Source organism: Amphibalanus amphitrite, unplaced genomic scaffold (genome assembly GCF_019059575.1).
Source record: "Amphibalanus amphitrite isolate SeventyFive unplaced genomic scaffold, NRLGWU_Aamphi_draft 000168F_arrow, whole genome shotgun sequence".
NCBI classification, from domain to species: Eukaryota; Metazoa; Arthropoda; class Thecostraca; order Balanomorpha; family Balanidae; genus Amphibalanus; species Amphibalanus amphitrite.
Genome location: NW_024881663.1, coordinates 759,097 through 782,661, shown reverse-complemented (window position 1 = coordinate 782,661; position 23,565 = coordinate 759,097). Strand labels below are relative to the sequence as shown.

The 23,565-nt window shown below is 47.9% G+C and overlaps 1 protein-coding gene across 1 annotated transcript in view; it reads right to left on the bottom strand.

Annotated features, from left to right (window-relative positions):
* Positions 1–23,565, bottom strand: part of LOC122383599 (AMP deaminase 2-like) — a 58,085-nt gene that overhangs the window by 21,346 nt on the left and 13,174 nt on the right. Inside the window, exon 3 of the mRNA XM_043370192.1 lies at positions 276–414. Within this exon, the coding sequence (XP_043226127.1) occupies positions 276–414 (139 nt within the window). The remainder of the gene's footprint in view (positions 1–275; positions 415–23,565) is intronic.

Here is a 23,565-nt window from a genome sequence, read left to right as displayed (position 1 = left end):
AACCACCTACCCCGCTAGGGTGTCCTCCCAGAACCACCTACCCTGCTAGGGTGTCCTCCCAGAACCACCTACCCCGCTGGTGTCCTCCCAGAACCACCTACCCCGCTGGTGTCCTCCCAGAACCACCTACCCCGCTGGTGTCCTCCCAGAACCACCTACCCCGCTGGTGTCCTCCCAGAACCACCTACCCCGCTGGTGTCCTCCCAGAACCACCTACCCCGCTGGTGTCCTCCCAGAACCACCTACCCCGCTGGTGTCCTCCCAGAACCACCTACCCCGCTGGTGTCCTCCCCAGAAATGGAGACCCGCTGGAAGTGCGGCACATAGTCGTAGTCGTCGATCTCGACCGAGGCCGCGTCCGCCTCCTCAGCCGGGGGTTTCTCGCTGCGACGGTCCCCGTCGCCTTTTCCATAGCTGCCAGGTCAGAAACAAATGCGCACTGATCAACTGGGAAACAGAGACACCGAGAAGTTTGAGGGATGTGCAGTCTAGCGAACCTACAGGTGAAACGGTGAAAACTGTCGGAGTGCAGTGGGCACTGGCTTCAGACGTTTCTTTTTATTTCTACGTGGTGAGCTACCGTGCCATGCACGGTTAATAACCCTTCCTCCAGTAGCTCAACTGAAGAAGCCCGTCTCCTCAGCCAGCATGAGATGGGAAGGGTTGCTTCGGTGCACGTCAACTGTTTTCAGGCTGCATGTAATGTCCCGCGGTCAATGGCGATGTTGACGGTGCAGGCGGCTCTGGGTCTGCTCGGTGAACTAGGCAGGTCACGGCTGTTGTCCTGATATGTTGATACGATACACCCTTTGTACTACATAATTCATTGTCCATCGAGTATCCTATTTGCTTTGTCACAAGCTTGTCTGACTTGTCTCGAAGTTGATCCTAACGTACCCATTGATTCACTGGAATATAGCTCATCGATTTCTGAGACACAATGAGTCGCTTCTACATCTGCAGCCACTTAACTTACACGGTTATTTATTGATGTAACATGGTATGTGTGCTCCAGACATGCTACATTGTATCAACATATGCATAATGGCTATAGCCAGCAGCTGCCATGCATAGATACAGCCCTATGATTGGCTTTCAACAGAAGCATCCGACCAATGGCAGGTTCCATTAGTGTGACTCAAAGCTGATCAATGCCAGTTTATAGCCGGTAACCTACACATTGAAATGCTGTTTGCAATAACCCGCGTGGCTGCCAACTAGCACCGGAGCGCGCGGCAGCGGCCCGGCGCCATTGGTGGCGCAGTGGCGGCATTCGAGACGCAGCGGCAGCGTTGGTGGCGCAGTGGCGGCATTGAAGGCGCAGTGGCGGCGTTGGCGACGCAGATGCCGGTCGGTGGCGTAGATACGGCGTGAGTCGCGGGCCGGCTGCCAGCGCGTCGGAGGGTAAACGGATCGGCACCGGCGGTCGACCGTCGGTGGCGGGGAGCGACCGAGGCCGTTAGGTCGGGGACATGACCGACTGTCCGCGAATCAGTCGGGGACACGACCGACTGTCCGCGAATCAGTCGGGGACACGACCGTCGGCCGATATGGTCAGCCGGGGATACACCGCTGACCGTCGGTGAATCGGTCGGGGGACTCCACCGACCATAGGCCAATCACCCGACCCGACGGTAACGGCTATGTGGCAGCGTCCGACCACAGGCTGAAGCCGCATCCCCTGTTCGCTTTCCCGAACAAGAATAACTGGTTCGCAGTTCGACGCAGTCTGATGTCCCGATAGGTCTCGAGGTGCGCTAGTCTCAGTTAAAGTCAGAGTTCTACGTAGTTCCGTCGTCCAACGATTTATTGTTCAATGACTGTGGCCATCTGTGATCTGCGTCTGGTTTGAAGTTCGAATACACCGCATGGTCTTCGTGTCGATTTTAACGGCGCGTTATTGGATCAACGTTGAAGTCTGCTCTTCAGTTCATAGGTCCTACGCAATGACCCAGTGCGTCATTTCCCATGAAACGCTGCGTTAGATCTGACAACTCGCTGCGTCAAACCCGACAGACCATTGGGCTGAAGTCCAACAATGCACTGTCAGAGGTCTGGTGGCCTACCTACTGTCTCTTAAACTGTTTCAGGTTCACTGTTTTAGGTGTCTGGGTTTACAATATCAGGTCTGGTGGTTCATTGGCTCAGGTCCGATGGCTTACAAGTCAAGTTACGGTTCACCATCTCAGGTCCGTCAGTTCACGGCTCAGGTCAATGTTCACTAGCTCGCGTCTGACGGATCACGCGGTCATGGAGGGCGGCCCCGCCTCTGTAAAGGAGGGTCACGGAGAGCACTCGCCGTGTCCAAAGGCCGACCCCGCCCCTGTAGACCCCGTCGACCTCTTGGTGCGCTCGTCTGACCACCAGCTCGGGCTGCCGCGATCTGATCGCCCAGCTTCCGCATGCCAACACATCCGATGTTGGCACCTGCAGGGTACTTTGAGCACCTATTCCCATGCCGGTGGAAGGTAGCACCGGGTCGGGCCCAGGGGCGCCCGTAGCAGGTGTCTGGGGCAGATCACAACAGGTTAAAACTGGTTTGAGTGGATGTAACAACGGAAGGCATGCACGGAGGTCGGAGGGAGCATCAGCTGTCTGACCCGCGGGCGCTGCTCAAGGTCAAATTTCACGTCGGTCTCTTGTTGACCCACTTCTAATTCGGGGGCGAGCTGGAAGACCTGTGGAGAGGCCTGAAGCCTTTGAAAGACGCAAAACCAGTTAGTGAGGATGGTGCAAATGCAATGTCTACTCTTGCTGTAGCATATTGCCTATGCTGTAAGTAGGTATATGATATAGCCATAGCACACACACACACATATACTTCTCAGAGTTTTTCACAGACTTTTCAGAGTTTTACAAACTAAAGTCTTCATCGTTGAGAATAGCTCGACGGCTAGTCAGTTTTTATATTGCACATTGTCAACCTGCTATCGTTCTGCGATTCCGGAAACGTTTGCAGTCATGGCTCAATCAATTAGGCATTCATATTCCTTGTAATGATCTAGGAGGTACGCTGAACGAATGACGCAACCGCTCCTCACACATTGTTATCATGTTAGTTGTGTCATACATAGATCATAAAGCATACATAATGGTTACGACTTAATTCTAGCGGGAATAACAAACACTCTTACAATAATACACAGCCTGCCAATGGTAACGGATTCCCTGGAATGTCTGTCATTGGTACTTAATGGGTCTCTGGAACAGCGAAGGACCATGCCGACCTGCCCCTCTGGCCATTTGGGACTGATATTCCCAATGGTGAACTACAGCGACGTAAGAAAAACATTGAATTAGATATCGAACTGATGACTATTGATGGTGAAATACTTATCGACGGACATTAGATTGTCCGTCGAGATTCGCCAATAGTTGGCAACAATGTCCGGAAACGTTTCATTTCTTTCCACCCTGACTATATAGTTGGACTTATGCGTGTTGTCCCTTGGAGGGATCAGCTATAGCAAAGACTCACGACGGTGCGAATGTGATACAATAGTACACATATAGCGTGACGAGAGTGACATAAAATACGATAACTAAAGCTATGACGATGCTGAATGCTGCATTGCTAGCAATGGAATACCTACTTAGAGTGCAACCGGCAACGTCCAAATACGGTAAGATGCAGCATTCCTAGTAGATGCAACGAACGGAATGAGTGGGCTCCGAGGCAATTCAGTGAACCCACTGTGATGCAATACCGTTCGGAAACAGCGTACCAGAGCCGCTGGCGCCGAGCTATGCCGGCCCTCTGGCGCAGACATTCCAGTGGGGCCACGACGGCCGCCCCTAGGGGGAGAGACGAAGAGCGCGCAGTGCAGCGAGTGGGACGCGGTGCGGGAAGGGGTGGAGATTGCACGGAGGAGAGGGGATGGAGAGAGGGAACGGGTGAGTAGATGGAGGTAAATTGGACAATTGGACTAAAAGATGGAGGTGACTGACTAGAGGCCACGCTTCAGCCCACGGAGGTAACGATGAGTGCAATTTGGGACGTCTATAAACCTAACGATGCCTTCTAGGACATCCGATGCGGCAACCAACGACGTGCGTTTGTTCCGAGAGCATGCACCGCTCAGTGCGCGAACGGTCATCGCTATCACCCGCGGGCCGGGTCAGTCACTCACGTGTCACCGTCACACGGAGGGCCTATCACGTCCCTGCGATGTAGAAAGGTGAATTTGATCAGGTCATTGTATAGATTACCGCTCACTCGACCATCCCGTGCGTCACGCTGGCGACAAAGACGCCGCCGGCGAACGATTCAGATGATCTCTATCAAATTTGATCATAATCTGAGGACATTTGCTGACACGGGTAAATCAGTCATAATGAAATATATTGTCTGATCTCTAATCAAGAACAATGAAACTGAAATAATGAACTACAATTCAAGGGTACCGGGCCCACCCACAATGCCTGATTTCCTGCGGGCGACAGGGGACGACGAACGAGGCCGCCCCGACGCGGCGGCCGCCTGCCGGGTAGGCTGTCCCGCAGCTCACCGGTCTGGCCGGGGCCGCGCGGGGCGACCGGCACGTGTGGCTCGGTCCGGACGGGTCGGTAACCGGTTCAAGGCTGGCCGTTTCCCGAGCCAGCTCATGGCAAACAGGTCGCCTCGTCCCTGTAGTCCCGGAACGGCCCCGAGAGTCGGACCGGGGCTCAGGGATTTATCCCACTTCCATGTATCTAGTTATCCCATGCATGGAGGGAAAGGGCCGTTGAAAAGAAATCGGAGCAGTCCATGACCATATCGGCCCCACCGATATGGTTTAATGCTTACAGAGACAGAGAGTTTTACTTATTATGTAGGTAACTAGCCTAAGACGATTTAAGATGTTTTACAAAGCCCCGTGGACATGGACTCTGTCGCCCCTGCCACGCTTATTAGTCACTTGTGCCAGGGCACAGCTCAGCTACGATTGATGAACTTGTTTCATGCAAGTTATGTAACATACTCGTACAAGATCATCTCACAGCTGACATATTAACTGACCGATATCATCTAAACGGACGTGATGAGTCAAACAATATGTGTCTGTCCTTATCGACCACGTGATGCATGGTATGAAGCCATGACAACGGCATCTTTCACCCTTTTCCCGTCTGTCACGTTCAGAGTTGATGAGCACTTAGATACTCGATCAATCACGTAGGACCAATAATTACAGTTATGTAATTACAGGATTACGCGGCCTTAATAACACTCGTGTTTGCCACCGTTCCACTAAAGTTACCAACGTTCATTATATCGTAGCAAAACCATCGTCAATCACCTGATGAATTCCCATTTCCTCTAAACACTTTGCCCTTAGCACATCCACGTAAGGCGTAAAATAATGAGTTAAGAGCTGGCAGGCAGAGTGAAATACCTAGAAATCGAGAGATGGTGCTAGACGAGACGATCAATTGTAAGGTCTTTAAAAAGTATATTCTATCCATACGATTAGTTACAATGTTGATGCTTATAACTTGTGTACATTTTGCAATAAGGTGTAGCGATAAAGCGCTCAAAATAATTCTCCGTCCAACAAAAATGTAAAATTGTCCAACATCGGCATATTGGTGAATTTTCGCCCATGGAATGCCATGAGTACAACGCCCAATGGTTTCTGGCCTTTTATTTGCCTCATAAAACCTACAAATATCGTCCACCTTTCAACAAATGCCAACTGTAGAAAATGCATAGTTATAGGTAAAGTGATTGGTCACTTAGACTTAAAAATACAAATCACAGTAAAAAAGAGAGGATGCTTATGAAAGAACGAATCTGACCTTTCTGTCCCGTGTTGTTCGGCTGTCATACCACTGCTGTTCTTCGTGGACGTGCACAAACCGACATCTACGGGATTAGAAGCCAACGAGAAAGGTCTACTCAAAAAGTCGTACATCTTTCTGCGTGGAAAGCGGCACTGAGAATGAACGGAACATTTTCCGTCGTTCTGACCAAGGGGACGTTGACAACGGTACAGTCAACCACAGAACACAATCGATGACGTCACTCCAGAGCTGACGACATAGCTCGCTCACTTAGGTATTGCATCAGCCATTGAAGGCTATCCTCATGGAGTTATCCTGTTCCACAAAGATTCAGATCACGGAACACGACCAGGTAGCGTTACTAACCGCGCGGCACAAATTATATTTTGAACCTTGTACCGGTAAATAATGTCGAATACATAATAATGTATCAACCAATGAATCATTAGCATGTCATAATTACGTTTGTAGACCATAGCAATTTCTTTGTTCAGTTATCTTCTAACTAGTTCAGACTTGAGCTGAGGTCAACTCTTGACCTCCATATAGCAAGGGCTGTATAAGATTTATACCAATACTTGCCGCAGGGCACAGGCTATTTGTAAATGGCTGCTCACGCCGCATAACAGCCAAATCATCATTTGCAAATATTTTACCAACAATTCAAATCATTTGCCTTTGTCATCATACACTACGGTTCTTAACCATTCGATCTTTTTTATTGAACAGTTTTTGAGCGAGAAAAAGTGTAATGCTATTTAGAAAGTATAAGTTAGCTAAATGCAAAGGATGACATTATGTTACTCATGCATGAAAAAGCAAGTACATAAAGTACATAGATAATAGATATAAACACATAGATATACATAGATATAATCAAGTACAAAGACATTATCAATAATACAAAATCTGCTCTACATACATTCAAAGTACAGGGACCCGCAGTTGCTACTGTACACATATATTACCAATTTAGAATTGCGCTATTATTTGCTAAGTGCTGGCCATTGGAGAAAGGAAATGCAGCGCAAAGCATAAAGGAATAACACATGTTTGCTCCTAGCACGTATGTTTTGTATAATTCCTCTTACCGCAACAGATATTCTTCCAAAACTACAATCGTGCTATTTTTTCCGCGCCGGTTGCCTCCCCAGAGCCCGTCCTTGGTATCGCCTATAGCTTCCGTTCCCGCTACGTGAATGAAAGTCACGTGACTACTACAGGTTTGCGCTCAGTACTAACACACCTAGCCCGAGGGCCGGTCCGTAGCGGGGAGGGGTAGAACGCCTGAGCTCCAGCGCAGTGGAGGTGGTGGTGGCCCGTATCATAAAGAGGCAACCGTAAGCAGAACTACAATTGCCGCAGTATAAGATTATGATCAAGTTTTCTTTAAATGCATTGATTGACAAGAAAGTGCAATGTTTATCCGATATAATAAAACGGTGTCCAAGGCCTTGGAAGAACTATAAAACATATTCAGCAACGTATAAATTTCTGATACAGCCCATGACCTTTCACCTTGCCTCCGGGGAGGACCGCTCAGGAAGCCACATACCGAACGAATCGAGGCCTCGCAGCGCGGCGGCAGAAGAGGTGGATAAACCATCGCCAGATCTTTCGATTACTGCAGACGCCGGGTAAGACGCCATCTTTCCCCACCTGTTTTCTTGCCTTCCTTCCTCCCTACAAAGCTCTAAGGGGGTCACTGAGTATATCAAAGGCAAGAAAGGGGGATAAAGGCCGAAATATCAGCGATATGTTACGCACGCCTCCAAGAAATAGGCGGCACAGGACGGAAAGGGTGACGGAGACGAACGTGGCGCAAACGCACGTGCGTGGTGAGGAAAACAAACGGAGCTCAAAGAGAAAGGTAACGAAAGAGGGTAAAGAAATTCAAGTCAAAACAAAAAAGGGGAAGGAGGAGAGTGAAAAGGAATATTCATGTCCAACTTGTCGGGGAGATGCCAGTGATGGGGTAGTGGAATGCTGTAAGTGTGAGAGATGGTACCACTTTGCATGTGCCGGGCTGGAGGACAGGGTGGACCTACTGGAGAATGTTGACTGGGACTGTGTTGAATGTGAAGCAGACACCGCCCTGTTTAGAACAGCGAGCGAGGTATTTATGGCTGACAGGATGCTGCATGCTGCTGACCCCCACAGGAGGGATGGGACCCCCAATGGTGATGGGCGACAGGGCGCAGGAACTGAGACCATCGGCACAGCCCCAGGCATGAATAACGATGCAAAGGGAGTGACACATGATGTAAATGACCACACGGATACAAACCAGCATAGTGGCGTAGTTGAACATAACGCTGATGGCATAAAGGAGACGGAGGTCATACCTACCTGTGACAGGATGACGGAGGTAGGCCCTGGCTGTGAAACACATCAGAACCGAGAGGATCAGGGAGGTGAGACCATGACGCCAACACAGATACATGAACCAAGTGAGCATGAAACTGTTAAACGGCATGAGGGAATGTCGCATGAGTGGATGGCTGAACCGCAGGTCCAAGCAGGCACCGCTGATCAACAATGCATGGGGAGTGGGATGCATGATGTGAATATGGAACATATAGAGCACCATGCAACTATGAATAGGAGATATGTCGGGATCGAGCAGGATAAAATGAGTATGCCAAAGAATATGGTTGAAATGTTCACAAGGGCAGCACATACAAACTCTGAGAACAACATAGAGACACTGGGATTCCTCGCAGGGAGGAATGACAATGGAAAAACATGCATCACATCTTTGATCATTCCACAGCAGATAGGAGACACATCTACATGTGAGTGCAGGAATGAAGAACAGGTAGTGGCCCAGCTGCAGAAAGATAAAAACATCCTGTTAGGGTGGATACACACACACCCACTGTATGATGTATTTATGAGTTCGGTGGACGTTCACACGCAGTACACCATACAAAAGGACGTAGGGGATGCAATAGCCATTGTATGTGCGACAAGAAAGGGAAGAACAGGGTACTACCACCTCACCAACCAAGGAATGGAAAAGGTGGCAGTCTGCCAAAAGAGCGGATTTCATGAAGGATGCGGAGATGACTCAAACTGGGAAGTGATGGAGGCTCCAACACTGAGCCAGACATCAATAGCTATCACCGATCTACGAAGAAATGAGACAGAATACCAGCAACCAAGACAAGAACAAGAGGGGAAGAGAGACGAAATGGAAAATGGAATCTCAAGACAGAAGAAAGGAAGCAATGAAGAAAAAGGAGATGAAACACAACAAGCAGAGGAGCCAGGTCAATCTGGCAAAAACCGACAAGCAGGGAAGAAGGGCAAAGCCGAGAGGGAAGCAACATCAAAGGCAAAAGATGTGCAGGATACTGAGAACAGGAAACAGGAGGATCAAAGTAAAAAAGAAGAAGTCGTAGAGTTGACATCTGCCAGTGAGGACGGAGGTGAGCCAGAGGAAAATGAGGAGGAAAGAGCAGAGATGAAACAAAAAAGGGGAAGCAACAAAAAGAGACAAGAGAGGAAAACGAGCAGTACAAAGGATCCACATAGTATGAAGAAGTCACGTGTTGGATTGGCTGCCGAAGAACAACAGCTGAAGGAGGAGAATCAAAGGCTAAGGGAAGAGGGCTGTGAAATATGGAATGAGGCAAAGGACAGGAGTTCAAGGGATGGAGAGAAGGAGAGGCGCATGGTAGAAGCAGAGGCAGTGCAAGCTGTAGCTAAAGGAGAGAACACAAATGATAACTCTACAGGGAACAAAGAAGACAGCACACACCAAAATGAGCACAAGGGACATGGAGATGAGGCGGGTGCATCTGCAAACTGTTGTTCACCACAGATTGAATTGGAATGTAACAAGGAAACAGGAAACTCAATCAATATCAGAGATATAGAATCAGAAGAAAGTCAAACCGACTTGCAAACTCAAGGCACAGAAGACGATGAAGGAAGACAGACCAAAGAAGACAAGGGGCTGTGCACGGGACCGCCTGTAGCTAAGCAGGTGCCAGGGAAGATAGTGAAGCAAAGAAGACAGAAGAGGATACGGACAGAAGTCACAATGGCTGAGATACAGGCGGAGAATCAGGCACTCAGGGTGGAGATCCAGCAACTGAAAGAGCAGGTAGGAGCAGCTGGCAAACAAGCAGAGGACGCAAACAGCATGTCACATAGGATAAGTGGACAGCCACTGTGTGCAGCATGCTGTGGATACCTGCTGTGGCTCCATCGGCAGTATCAGAACGAAACGAGGGCTCCTGGCTATGGCAGGGAAGCAAGAGATTCAGGGCAGCATACTGGCAATGAAGAATGTAATGAGGGAGGACGACCCTGCTCTGATAATAACCAAGCACGCGGAACTAAGGAAAGAGAGCAACTGAACTGTCACGGGCAGGGAGTACTAGGAGATGGGCGGGCACAAGGGGCTACAACTGGAACACAGACCCCTGCTAGGTGCATAATACAACACAGGAGCCAACAAAGTGAGAAGAAGCAAGACGGAATGCAAGATACAGGAGGGTCCATACAGGAAGGACGACACAGGGAAGATGCAACTAGCGATGTGGACATCGTCGCGGCGGAATGTGATGGAGATGGACAGATGGGCGCAGGTGACAGGAATCACGAGCCAAGTCACGCAAGAGGGAAGAAAGTAGGAGTGAGTAGAGCAACAAGAACAACCGGGACACAAACACAAGATAATGGTAGGGGTGAGGAGCACCAAAGAAGCGAAAGTAACGAGCTCCGGGAGCCGCGACACAAAATACAGATAGGGCAAGAAAAGGGTCAACCTGAGCAGCAAGGACGGGAACAGACGAGCATAAATGCAAGCTCCCAGGTATCCCGACAGGGGTATAGCAGACAGCAGGGATGGAGAGAAGAAATAAGAGGAAGACAGGTACATCATGCTCGGAGAGGTGAGGTTCAGGAAGACCGCACCAGGACTCAAGACAGAGAGCGATGGGTGACTATGGAAATGCATGGGCGCGCGCAGAGGCCGGAGTCGAAGGACGAGACGGGAGGAACACGAGGTCCGAGGACTGAGCGGGACCAGAGGGGAACGCGGGCTGACTGGCAAGATACAGCGTATAGAAGCCAGCAACGACGAGGAATCAGAAGATACCAGACCACTATCATTGTGAACTCAAGATATCAGCAGAACCTGAGGGCGAATGAAGACACGAGAAGATGGGAACAGGCAAGAAGAGAAGAAAACAGGGAACGAGGAAGGAGAGAGGAGAGCAGGTACCCCATCAGACACAGGCACCTGAATGAACAAACAGGGCGAGAAGAGAACAGGGAACACGGAAGAAGAGAGGAGAACAGGAGACAAGCAGAAACAAGAAGGGAGAACCTAGAGCACGAAAGAAGAGAGGCGAACAGGGAACAAACAGGCCAACTCACCAGAGCTATGAATGAGCAAGATGGAGCTGGGCATCAGGATATAGAGAGACGAGTAATGTCCCCAGATCCAGGCAACACTGCAGGATGGCGGGAAGAATACGAGGCGAGGGAGCAGGCCCCAGGCTGTGCAGTAAGAAACAAAGCACCAACCAGGCCAGGAAACGAAGCGCAGGACGAGGACCTCAGGTCTCAGCAGTGGAACAGTGAAACCAGATGGCACCAAAAATCGAGCAGTAACAGAGGAACACAGGAAATGAGAAGAGTAAGATGGGCACATGAAGGTGCGATGGGAAGCAGAGGGGTTGATGAGCACCCAGAAAGGGAAGTAAGTCAATCAGGAATGGACTGGCAGCACCAGATCAGGACGGCGGAGGATTTCCCGAGATCCAACAGACATCTCGAGACAGAGGTGTAGACCTGGTCGTGGCCCAGTATAATTGTAGGGGCTTCAAGAGAGATGATGAGTTCACAAAGCTTCTTCTAAAGAAAACTGATATTTTATTGCTTAATGAAACGTGGACGACAAAGAGTAACCAAAGACTTGAACTCCAATGTGATACTCACTCGACAGTGGCTGTGAGCGCTGATAGAAATGACGACTATGCCTTTCGAGATAGTAGAGGAGGGCGAGGTCATGGCGGAGTTGCTGTATTGGCCAGGAAGGGTGTTAACATTGCACCGGTAGGGGCAACTGGAGATGTTAGACTGATACCTGTGATTATCAAAGGAGGGACCAAGGGTATAGATATACTTCTTATAGCTGGGTACCTACCCACTGGCACGTCAAGAGAGAAGTGCATTGAGTACCAAGAAACAATTGACAGAATGTGTACTATCATACATGAGCATGGTCCAGGGAGGCTAGTAGTGATTGGTGGGGATCTGAACGTCGACCTAAGGAAGCAAGTACACGCGAACAAGAAGTACGTCATTGCTATGATGGAGGAGTACAATCTGGTCACTCCCTGCGGGATGATGGAAGGGAGATGTACTTTCTATACTGGTGAAACCAATGCAGTATCCCTACTGGACTATTTTCTTGTCGGAAGGGAGCACATGAACCTGATTCGAGAGTGTATTGTACCGGAGAGGAGTGCACTCAATCGATCGGATCATGAGCCAGTCTTCCTGAGAATTGCAGCCAGTGCAAAACTAAGTCAGGAACCAAAACGGATGTCAAAGATTGACTGGGACAAGGCCAGAAGGCAGGGAAAAACCGAAGAATACCAAAGTAAGATAAGGGGAAGCATGACAAATGAAATGACCATGGAGGACATAGTGGAGAAGATCCTACAGGCAGCAGATGGGCTACCGAGAAAAGGCAAGCTGAACAGAGCCAGCCAATGGTGGACTCCTCAGCTCACTGAACTGAGGAGAGCCTGCCTGGCGGCCCGAGCTGCATGGAAGAAAGCTGAACCGTGCGAGAGGGAAGCAGCAGGAGCAACATACAGACAAAAGAAGAGGGACTATCTGAGAGAACAGAAGAGGAGTAGAACTGACAGGGAGGCGAGGGACGACAGGAAGCTGGAGCAGCAGTGTAGCCAGCTGGGTCCACTATACTACCAATTCATGAGACACTCACGGCGTAATCGAGACATTGACAGACTCAAGGTGCAAGGACGTGAACTGTTTCAGGCTGAAGACATTGCACAGGCCTTCCTTAGCCATTTTGTGAAGGTTGGACAGCCAATCACACACGACAGCTTTGAGGCTGACTGGAACGAGGCTGTAGATGGTGTCGTTGATACCGTTTGCAGTGAATATGAAGAGGACATTGAGCAGCTAGAACAAATAGAAGAGATCACAGAGACAGAAGTCACGAACGTGCTTAAGGCTTTGAAGCGTAATAAGGCGGCAGGAAGCGATACTGTAACGTCTGAGCACCTGATCGAGACAAGGGGCTCAGCAAGTCGAAGCATCGCGAACTGCTTACAGGACATACTGAAAACTACGCAAATACCTGAAAACTTCAAGTGCGGATTGATCACACCGGTATATAAGGGGCATGGGAGCGACCCAGCGAGTATGGATAGCTACAGAGATATCTCGGTCCTCTCCACCCTCTGTAAGGTGTTTGAGAAGATACTGATTACGCGACTTGGTGATGACCTCCTACGCACTGGGGTCCCCTCCGAACTGCAGTTTGCATATACCAAGGATAGGGCAACCCTGCAAGCCAACTTTATATTACAGGAAGTTATATCAGCGAATAGGGACTTGGGCAGGCCGGTCTACATAGCCTTCCTTGATGTCAAGAAATGTTTTAATTCAGTGTGGCACAACGGTCTACTATACAAGCTAATATGCGCCGGGGTCTCCCCCCGAATTACGCTCACACTGAGGAACCTGTACAGGGAGTTCAATGTGAGAGTAAAAATAAAAGGAGAACTATCAGAGGATGGGAGAATTGAGCAGGGCCTAAAGCAAGGAGGGGTCCTGTCCACCAGCCTGCTGACGCTCTTCATGGATGACAAGATCAAAATGATACAACGAGAGGGCTACGGCGCAACAATTGGAAGAAAACGAGTGGGCATAATCGCCTACGCTGATGACGAGGTGTTGATCAGCTGTAACCCAGAAACGTTACAACGTCTCCTCGACATAGCGTACCAGCATAGCTGCCTGTGGCGGTACCGTTACAATGCCAAGAAATGCAAGGTACTTGTCTACGGGAGAAGAAACTGCGAGCACCGATGGCGGCTAGGTGAAGAGGAGCTAGAGGTGGCTACTGAATACACTCACCTTGGGGTTATTATGGCACCGCAAGGAGTAGCCAGAAAAAGGACTGAAGAGGCTATGAACAAGGCAAGGCGAGCACTATACAGCAAATGCCCATACGGGCTCAACATTAGCAGGATGAGCCCTCTAACGATGTATACGACCTGGCGCGTATACGCAGAGCCTGCACTACTGTACAGCATTGCCGTCACACGGCTGACAGAGACAGATCTGGCGTACCTAGAAGGCATGCTGCTACGGGTCTACCGGATGATGCAGGGACTGCCGGGCAGAACACAGAAGATGGTCACCTATGTGATGCTGGGAGCGCTACCCTGCAGGGTGATGGTCACAAGAACAGTCATACAGTTTATCACCTTCCTCTTTAAGGCAGCAGGAAAGCACAACCTCACCGAATATGTCCTCCTCCATGGCGCTGAGAACCCAGACCGGAGCACCAGCCTAGTGCGAGGCTGGGAAGAGCTACTAGCGGAGCTGAAACTACCGACACTCACCGAAGCAAGACAAGTATACCGCACACTGGGACAAAGCCACTGGGAACGGATTGCAGGGGAGGCGATACAGCACCTCGCCCAACAAGAATATCGACAAGCCATGATGAGGATGTCAAGCCTGCGGTGGATGCAGCGGATACTGGACCTGGGACAGGTGACCAAGCCACCGGAGAGGTTCTGGAGGGCGAGCCGGTATAGTGCGACGGGAAGGAGCGCGACAGCGACGCGAATCAAGCTGCTCGCCGGACAATCCTGGGTGGCGAGCGGGATCGCCAGGCGGCACGCCACTGGCAGCTCGCTATGCCCCCTCTGTAAACAGGTGGAGGAGACGCTGGAGCACTTCCTATACGAATGCGGCGAGCTTCAGGAGGACAGGAGGATGGCGGAGATCAGGACCAGATCCAGACTGACGCGAAACAGGGCGGCCGTGGAGACACTGATGGACGCCGGACTGCAGGAGGCGAGCCTGATTCATCAAATCTATAAGGCAAGAGTGGAGAAGGAGCTGAATCAGAGCTCCCCACACGGGCACTCCTACTCCTAGCCAAACACGAATATCCACCCACAGACCTATCCTAATCCCGGCGTCAGATGGCGTAGTAAACAGTTTAACGTAACGGAAAGGCGGTCGACAAGTTCGACACTGCATCCGATGGATGGAGCCAACGACAGAAGAAGATTACTTATGTTTCCAGAAGAAGGAGGGGGTGGAGGGGGGCTATTTTCAACGCACTCAGCAATCCTTTCCTTATTAACTTATAGCTTACCGAAAAATGCAACACAATGGTGGCCGTCACGAGATGTAGCGAAGAGTGCCTCAGCCACACCGGTTTTGAGTAAACTTTAAGCATTCGAATTCAGGCCAGTGATCCTGAAGCATTATTTTATTTTTGTCGTGCATGAGCTGGGATGACGTGTTCCAAGTTAATTGCGAAGAAACGGTTTTAGTTTCAGAACATTTATGAGGCTAGTCGCGCCAAATAGTATACGTTTGTTGTAAAATGTCGAATAGAATGTTGACGTGCTATCCAGATAATGGAATTTATTTGACACAAGAAGTCAAAAAGTGGCATCGTTAGTCATCCTGCATACCTATAAATCGATTCGTCACCTTGGTTCGAGCTCAATAGTTGTTTTCGCGAATTATCGGTTTCGTTTTCTTTTATTTGGGGGGGGGGGGACAGTTTATGAGCCAGTAACCACCCTCCCCAGCCCCCCCAAACAACAATTGTTGACAAATACTGTGATGGCCTAAAAAATGCCCTCAATTGTGTAACGTAGGGAAGAATGAGGTAAGTTGAGCTGCTTTTGTTTTTCGTAAGCTACAGGCTAGCTTACTGATCATTTTTCTGCGTTTACGGGTTGGACGGACAGAGTGGTGATTTGCGCATGTAATGGTGGCCAGAAATGTTTCATACCGCTTATTTTTGTACTGAAAGGCTACGTCAAAAATCATCTTGCACGTTGCTCATCTTACCCCATGGGCGGGGTAAGTTGAGACACGTCGTGGGGAAAGTTGAGCATGGATGGAAAAAGCGCAAGAAAAAGCGAACCTCTTCTTTTCCCGGGCGCGGCGAAGAGTGGGCTCTTTTATTTACTCCATGGCATACATACTTATGGCAAAGTTTTTTTTTCCTCCATCAAAAAGTGACTGTTTTAAGCCTTCCAATAACTCGTCAAGTTTTCTATCACGGAAGAAATAATTTTATCCTTCAGATAATCTGCAAATCACTTACAAAAAAAATTTCCTACCATTTTTATTCAGCAGAAACAAGCGCAGCTCAGTTTGGTTTTCGACAGCGGAGACAACAATGGCTTACCAGCATCTGCGATGCTGGGCTCCGCATCGCGGGACCGCAGGTTGTTTGAGCAAGCACCTCTGTAACGCCGCAAAAAAAGCCCGCCGCCAAACGAGAGGATGAGCCTTGCACGTGCAGACCGGAATGGGTGTGCTACGAACTGACATGCACTGCACTCTAGGCCCGGGCAGCGCTTGTCGAACAGCACTGCGGATCCGAAGGTTGGGACTTTAATTGTGAAAAACCGCCCGCCCGCCGCAAAACGCAAAACCGTAAAACTCGCAAAACGCACGCTCAAAACGCCAACGCAAAAGCCGCAAAAAAAAAACAATCGTCCGCAGGCACAAAACCGCAGAAAAAAAACGCAAAAAAAGCCGCAAAAACGCCCGTCCGCCGCAAAACGCAACCACCGCAAAAAAACGCAAATACCACCGCCACAAAAAATCGCCCGCATCGCTCGCCGCCAAAGGCAAAACGCCGCAAAACGCGGCCGCCCGCCTAAAACCGCAACACCGCAAATAACGCCCGGCCGCCGGCGACCGCAAAACCCCGCAAAAAACGGCCGCCCGCCGCAAACTACAAAACGCCGCAAAAAATGGCCGCCCGCCGCAAACCGCCGCTAAAACGGCCGCCCGCCGCCAAACGCAAACACCGCAAAACACCCGCATCGCCCGCCCGCCCGCCGCCAAACACAAAAAACGCAAAAAACGCAAACACCGCCGCAAAAAAACGCCCGCAACGCACGCCCGCCCGCCGCCAACCGCAAAACGCCGCAAAAAACGGCCGCCCGGCGCCAAACAAAAACACCGCAAAAAACGCAAAAACGGCCGCCCGCCGTCAAACGCAAACACCGAAGAAACGCAAACACCGCCGCAAAAACGCCCGCCGTAGGCAAAACGCAAACACTGAAGCATTAAGACAAATATGGCGCCCTGCGGCAAATGTGGTGCATTCATATCTACCGTTTAAGCAGCCGTCCCTTAATTACAGCGCATCCTAATCGTCCAATTTTCGACAAAGTTACGCACATTCTGCACTTTGTGGCAAAAATGGCGCTTTGAGACAAACGTGGCGCACTGCAACAAACGTGCCGCATTCGTTCATGTCGCTTAACAATTCATCAACCCACCAAATTCTAGTCCAATCGGACTTAAACTGACAAAGTTATGTACATTTGAATATTTCACTATAAAATATATCCGCAACGGAGGTGCCCAAATTTGCACGTGTGCCAAGTGATCGCCGGTGGTGTAAGCAGGACTTGTCCCCTCACTGATTGCACCATTTCAGTGTTCCTGGCTTGTGCTGTTTTCGTGCTATAAGGCCACAAATCGGCAAACACACGATAATCTGGGAGGTACGCGACTCAAACACGTGGCCACGTGGCACGTGCCGGATCTCTGATAGCTTCACCGTTCACGGCACGTGATGACCCATCGACGTGGCCATCAGCATGTAAAAGATGACCCCGGCCGGTGTCACCGTCTCTGAACAGTGGACGGCTAAACTCGAAAAACGGGAAAATTTAGGGAAATTTCACCTTCCGAATATATAATTTCCCCAGAATTTTCAATTTTTCATTTTACAAAAAATCCGAGATAGCAGTTTTGTAGCCCCCTTCATTCTGTGCCTAAACCCATTTTCAGATCGACCCTATCATAAAAACTGACGGCCTGACGGCTGTTTCCCCCACTCCTTGCATTTCACAATGCTAGTATATTTAAGCACCAAAATTGACCCCGTGCCACGGCACGTGCAATAGCACGTGCGACACGTGACCACTAGTGCGACAAGCTGGACTCATCTGCTCACCGGCTGCACTGATTTGGTGTCGCTAGTTGAAGTCGTTTCCACGCCATAGGACCCCGAGTAGGCCAATGTCGGATTTTCCCGGAGGTTACCCCATCAAACACGTTTGCACGTGGCACGTGCTTTTCAATCGCCCCATATCTGACCCATACCATGTGGTAGCCGATACCCCGGGGCACAACATATTGGAACATTTTCAAAATCTAACGTGGAAATTTTTGACAAAATCGATTTGAAAATAATGTTTCGAAATTGCCATAGGCTCAACATGGGGTAACTGTTCGTGACGATTACCCGAAATTTTGTCAATTATATTTTAAATAATTACCACCGTCAGTTGGGGTGCCAGCCCGAGATCCGACCCTAAAAATATCAGCAAATATAATTGACGAAATTTTTCGCAAATCGCATTTTAAATTTTCCCCATGTTAACCCTATGGGAAAATGCACGTGCCGATTACCCCAAAACGGGCCCATTATACCCATTATATTTCATAATGAAGCATAACAACATGTTCTATGGTCTTTTTAACAACAAGTCCTGGAAGTTAAAACAAAATCGTATCATATAATTTTGTGCAATGAACGAATGAAAATGTCTCTGCAAAAACGTCCATTGACTTAGCATGGGGAGCGAAAAAAGTTCAACTTCAAACTCGTGCAACTCAAGTTAACGAATTCTGACGGGTATACGGCGCACACGGGCGTGTACCTGAACGTGTCGGTCATAAAATGGTGTGCAGCAAACCATACCTTGATCGGCGATTTTTTCCGCTATTCGCGATCGCGCAAAAAGTGTCCAAAACCCCGTTGACTTAACATGGGAAAAATGGAATCGCACGTGCCACGCGCAAAAAAATTCTGAGCGAGTAGCGACCGGTGCCATCAGGAAGATCGCCTGCGGGAGCTCATACCCTGAACTTTTTACGAAGATTGAGCGATTCGTTTAGGCCCCAATCAAGTTGTACTGATTCGCTGCCAACCATGCAAAACATAGCCCGGAGAAGGACCGCTCCGGTTGTTTTTCAATAGAAAAACACAATTCTAACGAATAGTGTTTGTCTTTTCAAACAACCTGCGGTTATCCGGCTCATCTTCCCTCAGGTGAAAATGGCTCATCCTGCCCCACCCGTGGCCATTTTCGATTAATGACACCCGCTAAGGAAAATAAACATGCACCGCAGATATGGAAATTTTTGACAAAATCGATTTGAAAATAATGTTTCGAAATTGCCATAGGCTCAACATGGGGTAACTGTTCGTGACGATTACCCGAAATTTTGTCAATTATATTTTAAATAATTACCACCGTCAGTTGGGGTGCCAGCCCGAGATCCGACCCTAAAAATATCAGCAAATATAATTGACGAAACTTTTCGCAAATCGCATTTTAAATTTTCCCCATGTTAACCCTATGGGAAAATGCACGTGCCGATTACCCCAAAACGGGCCCATTATACCCATTATATTTCATAATGAAGCATAACAACATGTTCTATGGTCTTTTTAACAACAAGTCCTGGAAGTTAAAACAAAATCGTATCATATAATTTTGTGCAATGAACGAATGAAAATGTCTCTGCAAAAACGTCCATTGACTTAGCATGGGGAGCGAAAAAAGTTCAACTTCAAACTCGTGCAACTCAAGTTAACGAATTCTGACGGGTATACGGCGCACACGGGCGTGTACCTGAACGTGTCGGTCATAAAATGGTGTGCAGCAAACCATACCTTGATCGGCGATTTTTTCCGCTATTCGCGATCGCGCAAAAAGTGTCCAAAACCCCGTTGACTTAACATGGGAAAAATGGAATCGCACGTGCCACGCGCAAAAAAATTCTGAGCGAGTAGCGACCGGTGCCATCAGGAAGATCGCCTGCGGGAGCTCATACCCTGAACTTTTTACGAAGATTGAGCGATTCGTTTAGGCCCCAATCAAGTTGTACTGATTCGCTGCCAACCATGCAAAACATAGCCCGGAGAAGGACCGCTCCGGTTGTTTTTCAATAGAAAAACACAATTCTAACGAATAGTGTTTGTCTTTTCAAACAACCTGCGGTTATCCGGCTCATCTTCCCTCAGGTGAAAATGGCTCATCCTGCCCCACCCGTGGCCATTTTCGATTAATGACACCCGCTAAGGAAAATAAACATGCACCGCAGATAACAACCATCTCTTTTTAAAGACAAAACATGTCTTAGTTATCAGGGGCGATACCACATGTTACCGGGTGCTGAGCGTGAGAACGTTGCCGTCTCACGTGAAAGACTGCAGCATCGTAAGCGAACGGCACATGGAAGCTCAAGTCAATCAGCGCCATAGGAGCTGAGAAACATGGGGTGGCTAAACTTGCCCCTTGGCTCATCTATACCTCACTCTCCCAGCTATTTGGGGCTCGCAACCTTGATTCGTTAAAGTTATTTGTCTGTTCATTATAAAAGCTGTCAAATTTGCCGTATCATTAAACTTTTATTGAGTTTGTATTTCACACTTATCTAAAATGAACAATTTTGTCACTGGCTTCTTTTATGAATGGAATTAGATGGTCGCATGAATGAACGAATGAATAGCTCCATTTGAGCATCAGCTGAAATCAATCCTAAAATTTAATCTACCAGTCTGCAACGAAAAGGTCAGTGCAAGTTAGGTGCAGTTTCTAATCTATGCCGTTTTTTATTAAGTCTCATAGTTCCTTAATCTTGAGCCGCTTCTCTCACGATTCATTTTATGTGGTGCTTACATTGTTCAAGAAGTTATATTATTCGAGCTCGTTGGTCTTAAAAACTGCTATCGAAGTAAATTAAAGTGTTTCGGGCTTAGGCACTTAAAAAGCAATCGATATTTAACCCTCACTTATTTAGGCATTTCTTTTCAGCGTCTTACATGTAGCGGAGGGGCGTAGAAACCCTCAGCCATTCGGCCCTTGATAAAAAGAGCCAGAGCTTCGCTGAAAAATAAAAAAGAGCGTGCTGCTCGTGACGAGAGAAATCCGATGATTTGAGGGTCCTGGTCATCGCTGACGAGAAAAAGCCAATTATTTTTATGTCCTGGTCAATGCTGAGATCCTAGGTCACTGGATGACCTCCCAAATCAGGTTAATAACCCAAAAGCACGGAAAATTGGGTCCTGCTAGAATTTCTACAAGTGAAGTTTGCTGGGACTTGGCTTGCTTCTGACTCCGAATTTGCACTTGCTTTGATCAAAGATGATGTATCAAAGCATTTGGGGTAGGACGGGTCACGCCAGATCGCCCATTAGGCGTTCTGCCGGCTATATAGAATGTTAACCAGCACTTACAGCCTTGCAACATATTGCATAGGCACTATAACTGATACCTAAGTATGCCTAGTTTTCAAATGCTAAAATGGGTGCTAAATTTCAAACCAACACTTCCCAAAAACCACAGTAAAAAGGTGTAAATTTAAGGAAGTTAACCGAGATCATTTTAAGTAAATGACCTTAACCTGAGTTTCACGTGACCTTGGCACCCACAACAATTATTGAGACAAACATTAGATAGTATATTTCACATGTTGTCACGTTGCTAATCACGAAACGACTATGGAAACACACAGAAGATGTGCGCTGACTTTCAATTGCTATTCTGGCCTGACATGATCTTGAGAAAAATAATCACAGGTTAAAGGTAATTTGGTTCAGGTCCATTTAAAATTCTCAGACAAGATGCAAAAATGATAAGGGCTATTTAATTTTCCGGGAAGTTGTAAAGTTGATTAACTCCAGGGCACCAAAGAATCGTCGCAATCCTTCGCTTTGCCGCGATTTATTGGTGTAAAACAGCGGGCGCGGTCTACTTACCTCTACTTCTATGTGTGGTGAGGGCTAATATTCATTTTATCTGTGTTGATGAATGTGCAACAATTTCTATATGAACTGAGACCAGTCCATATGAATATGTTTTTCTCACGGACAATGACAATATAAAAAACAATGCGAATAAAACCAAACGTTTCGGACAACAACGTGCCTTCGTCAGTGGAGAAAAACGAGTGTATATGTTTAACATCGATGAGAACTAAATGCGGCACCGTCTCCGTCTGGCCAGCCGGGTTGCCAATAAAATACACAAATGTTTATAAGCTTCCATGATGTGCTTAAAAAACTGCTGAAGATATATCTTTAAAAAAATAAAGATAACTACTTCATCGATGTTATCGAAAGAAAACATGTATGCCTAATTACTTATTTCTTACCACTGACGGAGACACTTTTTTGTGCGAAACGTCTGGTTTTATTCGTATTGTTATTGTATGGTCATTCCCTGTGAGAAAAAAGGATAACTCTTCAGTTAGTAACCATAACAGCGAAACGGCTTATTGTAACACAATTCACTGTATATACGAAACATATAAGTCCCTAAAATATTTATATTTACAACTTTTAAAAAGATACAGCTTATACAGCTTGGGCATACAATTTTTCTGCATTAAGATAATATTAATCTATCTGTGTTATGAGGTTATCGGTGGAGCCAACAAATAACAAAATGTACTTACTTTTATTGACGTTTCGGTTTCAAACAACCTTCGTCAGAATAGAATTACAAGTTACGTCTCATATTTCAAAAATGCACATATTTCAAACACACTGAGAACATAGCAGAGATAAATTCAAACTGCGTCAACACTGGCTATGTTTAAAGTCTTCGTGGAACGTGACACTTATAGTTTTTGTTCATCCTACTTGTGGCGCTATTTTTGCAGTATATTTTGATAGCGTGAAGAAACCAGCTCTCGTGTTTGTTGTCTCTTCAAGACGGATGAACGCTGCTTCAACCGCTCTTCTTAGTTGTCTGCTAGCGCATTCCCGCAAAACTGAAGCCCCATCCCACCTTGGTAAATGGTCAGACTCTTCCATGTGTAGAACCATGGCGTTACTCAATCGATGGTCCCGTATATCTCTTTTGTGCTCTGTCAGGCGAGTTTTGAGCCCCCTTCCCGTCTCCCCTATGTATTTCTTATGACACCCCCCACATGGTATTTGGTAAACTACGCTGATCTTTTCTACGTTGCCGGTCGTTGGTTTACTTCTGATAATTTCGCCGCTCTTCTTTCCTGTGGTTATTACGACTCGTATTCCTGTCTTTTCCAGGTTTTGAGCAATGGTGTCGACCCCTCTGAAATTAGGGATGCTGATGTGCCTATCTGGCTTGTTCTGTTTCGCTGTTTCACCTTGGTTTGATCTGCTCTTGGGTGGGCGTTTCCAAATTTCTTGTGCCTTCTTCTTGAGCTGTAAGAGAAGACCCTTTGGGTACATCAGGTCGGTGAACTTAGAAAAAATATGGTTCACCTCCTCTCCTAGATACTCTGGGCTACAGATCCTATATGCGCGCAGAAAGAAGCCAATTACAATCCCACGTTTGTATCGCATGTGATGGCCTGAATAAAAATGGATGTAATCTTCTTTGGAAGTTGGCTTTCTATAGACTTTGTACTTCACGGTTGGTCCATCTCTGATCACTACTACGTCCAGGAATGGAAGCTGACCCATCGACTCCTTTTCAACAGAAAATTGAATTTTCGGCTCAATAGCGTTAAGGTTTCGGAGCT